General features: G+C 37.7%; 1 protein-coding gene across 1 annotated transcript in view; it reads left to right on the top strand.

The window, feature by feature from the left end:
• The window catches only part of LOC110449923 (polycystic kidney disease protein 1-like 2), a 141,469-nt gene that overhangs the window by 89,984 nt on the left and 47,117 nt on the right, over positions 1-4,368 (top strand). The window contains exons 17-18 of the mRNA XM_021497099.1: positions 2,246-2,334; positions 2,611-2,737. Of these exons, the coding sequence (XP_021352774.1) occupies positions 2,246-2,334; positions 2,611-2,737 (216 nt within the window). The remainder of the gene's footprint in view (positions 1-2,245; positions 2,335-2,610; positions 2,738-4,368) is intronic.

The following is a 4,368-nucleotide window of genomic DNA, read 5'->3' as shown; positions in this document are numbered from 1 at the left end:
AATCAGAAATCCAATATGGCCACCACAGCCGCTATTTTGTAAATACCTATTCTAAACTTAAAAACAATTTCTAATAGGCCGATCTTATTTAAAATCGGTCTAGGAATGATCAGCTCATGGTCCTGACAAAGTTAAGTTAACATTATACTTAACTATTTTTTACTCAAATTGGTACATATTTCAACAACAAAAATAAATACTGTAGGACTCAGGTGACCGTTAAGGCCCATGGGCCTCTTGTTAGTCTTAAATCTGTATTCTAGATATTGAATAAGGTGGTTTTATTGTTTTTAGCTCACCTGCCCGAAGGGCAAGTGAGCTTATGCCATGGTGCGGCGTCTGTCCGTCTGTCCGTCCTCGTCCGTCAACTTTTCGTTTAAACAACTTCTTCTGAAGAACGGACAGGCCTAGAGTCATGATATTTGACTGAAAGCTTTGTTGGTAGAAGTCCGACAATGACCTTGACCTACTTTCAAGGTCACAGGGGTCAAATATGTCAAAAACTTCAAACGACTTCTGAAGAACTCAAAAGTATAGAATCTTCATATTTGACTGATGGATTCCTGGGATCGAGCCCAACAAAGTTTGATAATTATGAAAATGACCTTGACCTACTTTTAAGGTCACATGAGGCAGATATTTCAAACACTTAAAATGACTTCTTCTGAAGAACTAAAAGGTATATAATCTTTATATTTGGCTGGTGGCTTCCTGGGATAGAGCCCGACAAAGTTTGAGGAGGAAAATGACCTTGACCTACTTTCAAGGTCACAGGAGTCAAATATGTCAAATGCTTCAAACGACTTCTTCTGAAGAACTAAACGGTACAGCATCTTTATATTTGATTGATGGCTTCCTGAGATAGAGCCAGGCAAAGACTGAGAATGAAAATGATGTTGACCTTCTTTCAAGGTCACAGGGGTCAAATGTGTCAAACACTTCAAACGACTTCTTCTAAAGAACTGAAAGGTATAGAATCTTTATATTTAGCTGGTGGCTTCCTGTCATAGAGCCCGATAAAGTTTGAAAACGAAAATGACCTTGACCTACTTTCAAGGTCACAGGAGTCAGACATGTCTAATGATTAAAACGATTTCTTCTGAAGAACTGAAAGTAATAGAACCTAGATATTTGGCTTGTAGCTTTCTGGGAAAGAGCCCAACAAAGTTTGATAATTATGAAAATAACCTTGACCTACTTTTAAGGTCACATGAGGCAGATATGTCAAACACTTAAAATGACTTCTTCTGAAGAACTGGAAGGTATAGAACCTTAATATTTGGCTGGTTATTTCCTGGGAAAGAGCCAAACAAAGTTTGCAAATGAAAATGACCTTGACCTACTTTCAAGGTCACACGGGTCAAACTTAAGTTCTGGAAAATTAAAATTCATAAAATTATAATATTTGGCTGGTGACTTCCTGGGATAGAGCTCACCAAAGTTTGCTAATGAAAATAACTTCAACCTACTTTCAAGGTCATAGGAGTCAGATATGTCTAATGATTAAAACGACTTCTTTTGAAGACCTGAAAGTTATAGAACCTAAATATTTGGCTTGTAGCTTTCTGGGAAAGAGCCCAACAAAGTTTGAGAATGAAAATGACCTTGACCTACTTTTAAGGTCACATGAGGCAGATATGTCAAACACTTAAAATGACTTCTTCTGAAGAACTTGAAGGTATAGAACCTTAATATTTGGCTGGTAATTTCCTGGGAAGGAGCCCAACAAAGTTTGTGAATGAAAAAGACCTTGACCTACTTTTAAGGTCACATGAGGCAGATATGTCTAACGCTTAGAACAACTTATTCTGAAGAACTGGAAGGTATAGAACCTTAATATTTGGCTGGTTATTTCCTGGGAAAGAGCCAAACAAAGTTTGCGAATGAAAATGACCTTGACTTACTTTCAAGGTCACAGCGTTCAAATATGTCAAACGGTTCAAACAACTTCTTCTGAAGGATTAAAAGGAATAAAATTTAATATTTAATGAGAACATTTTGCTATGACTGCTTTAACATTCAGGTGAGCGATACAGGCCCTCTTGGGCCTCTTGTTTGTCACTTTGAATAATATTTCTGTTCATGTTAAAAACAAAATCAACTCTCTGTATAAATATATCAGGTGACTGTTAAGGCCCATGGGCCTCTTGTTTAAGTTCTTAATAAGGTGCTTATTATAAGAACATAAAAGGCTAGCTAGCAAGTAATTGGGCATATTCTAAATTTTCATCATACTCTGTTTTAGGAGATTACTGTTGCAGTGTTTCATAATCTGACTGAAAAGTTTAATGACGTGGAAAAGACTGATATCTTGGAGACGAGGTCTACATCGACGTAAGTCTCCATCCAGAACTTTTCTGTAGTTTCATTAGTCTTTTATTAAAATATCCAAAAGTGGCACTGCACTCTTAAGTAATGATATCACCAGTCTTCACATCAATTCCTTGTTATTTATGGTAGGGTCTTTGTAGATCTTAGTGATTTCCATGGTATTACAGTTGTAGGTGTGATGTGAATGCTGACTTCCTGCTTTGTTTGATACATTGACATTAAGTTATATTTATGAGAATATCAACTTATTGACAGTTTTACAATGGTGTTTGATAACAGGAATTTACTCACCTCTATGGGGAGTGTCCTAACACTTATACAGGACAGAGGAACAGACCTGAAGGAAATTAACACAACCAATACTGGGTCGATCACAGAGGCGGCAAAGGATGAAAAGTTGGAAAAGGTCAGTAGTACTGCTAGAATTCTTTCTCTTACTTGCTTCATATTTACTGCTGGTCACCAACTTTGGATAATACCAGAAAAAGTCTTAAAAACTTCTCATATGTGAGCTTATGCCGTACTGCGGCGTCCGGAGTCTGTCTGGTGTCCGTCCGTCAATTTTTTCTTTTGAATGACTTCTTCTAAAGAACTGGAGGGCCTAGGGTCATGATATTTGGCCAGTAGGTACCTGGGATCGAGTTCTATAAAGTTTCCTCATTAAAATGACCTTGACCTACTTTCAAGGTCACTGGGGTCAAATATGTTAAAAAATCTAACAACAATATCCTAAGAACCATTTGGATTAGAGTCATGATACTTGGATATAATATGTAGACCAGCAGTGCAAATCTTTTTCTTAATTACAGTAATGAGGTCAAAGGTCAACTTTAAGTGCAAATCGGGGGTCAAAGGTCAACATGGGTTTAAGGCTTTAACAATCTTCTTCTCAAGTTCCATAAGCCCCAGGGTCATGATATTTGGCCAGTAGGTACCTCGGATGAAGAGCTATAAACTTTCCTCACTTGACCTACTCTCAAGTTCACACGGGTCAAATATGTGAAACACTTCAAGCAACACTATCCTAAGAACCATTTGGACTAGTCATGATACTTGGGTATGTTATGTAGACCAGCTGTGTGAATTGTTTTCTTTATTACAGTAATGACGTCAAAGGTCAACTTTAAGTGCAAGTCAATGTGGGTTAAAAGCTTCAAAATTCAAATTTCAAATTTCAAACAACAATATCTTCAGAACCATTTAAGAGATGTTAATATGTCTTGTGCTCTAGTTACCAAATTTAGTCTTAAGTTATCTATATGTCAGTTTCATGTAACAAAAGAAACAGGTGAGCGATACAGGCCCTCTGGGCGTCTTGTTTTGTTTATTCTTCCAAACCCTTTGAATTAAATTTTGAGGAAATTTTAAGCCAAAAGCTTATATGCAATAGTGCAGCATCCGTCGTCTGTCAACTTATTCCTTTATAGCCTTAGAATCTGGACAACTTCGATTAAAATTTCTACCAAATATACTATGGTGCATCCTTGAGACTACAGAATCAAACTTTGTGTAATGTTGAGATGTGGTCCCCCCTTCAGGACCCAGTCGGGGGGGGGGGGGGGGGGGGGAAATAGACAAATTTCAAACTTTAAAAAACTAATTTTCTTTGATGGACTACACAAATCATTACCATAGGTGGTCTGAAATATATGGGAGGGCAAGGAGATCATATTTTGTACAAATGAAGTCTGTATGACCCCTGGGGCTCACTATAAAGATGGTGCTGGCCATAGGGGACAAGGAATTTTGAGTATAAAGATGTAACACAAGGCAAAGTATTGCAAGGCAATCCATAGTCCTCCACCGCCCACCGGTAATGATTTCTATATTTAACAAACAGTACATTTATGTCAGGAAGCATAGGTCACAGTAAGGTTATAGTGACCTACTTCTTGCACGCCACCATCCCTAGATGTCCTTGTACACCAAATCTGGTTATTCCAGGTGAAATAGTATAGAATATATGTACCAGACAAACTTCTCAGACAGGAGGACGGACAGAAGGATAGACGGAAGGATAGACAGACTGAGTGCAAA

The sequence above is a fragment of the Mizuhopecten yessoensis genome, unplaced genomic scaffold (genome assembly GCF_002113885.1).
Source record: "Mizuhopecten yessoensis strain PY_sf001 unplaced genomic scaffold, ASM211388v2 scaffold489, whole genome shotgun sequence".
In the NCBI taxonomy this organism is placed as follows: domain Eukaryota; kingdom Metazoa; phylum Mollusca; class Bivalvia; order Pectinida; family Pectinidae; genus Mizuhopecten; species Mizuhopecten yessoensis.
The sequence above is the reverse complement of the archived record's forward strand: the minus strand, read 5'-3'. Positions and strand labels throughout refer to the sequence as shown.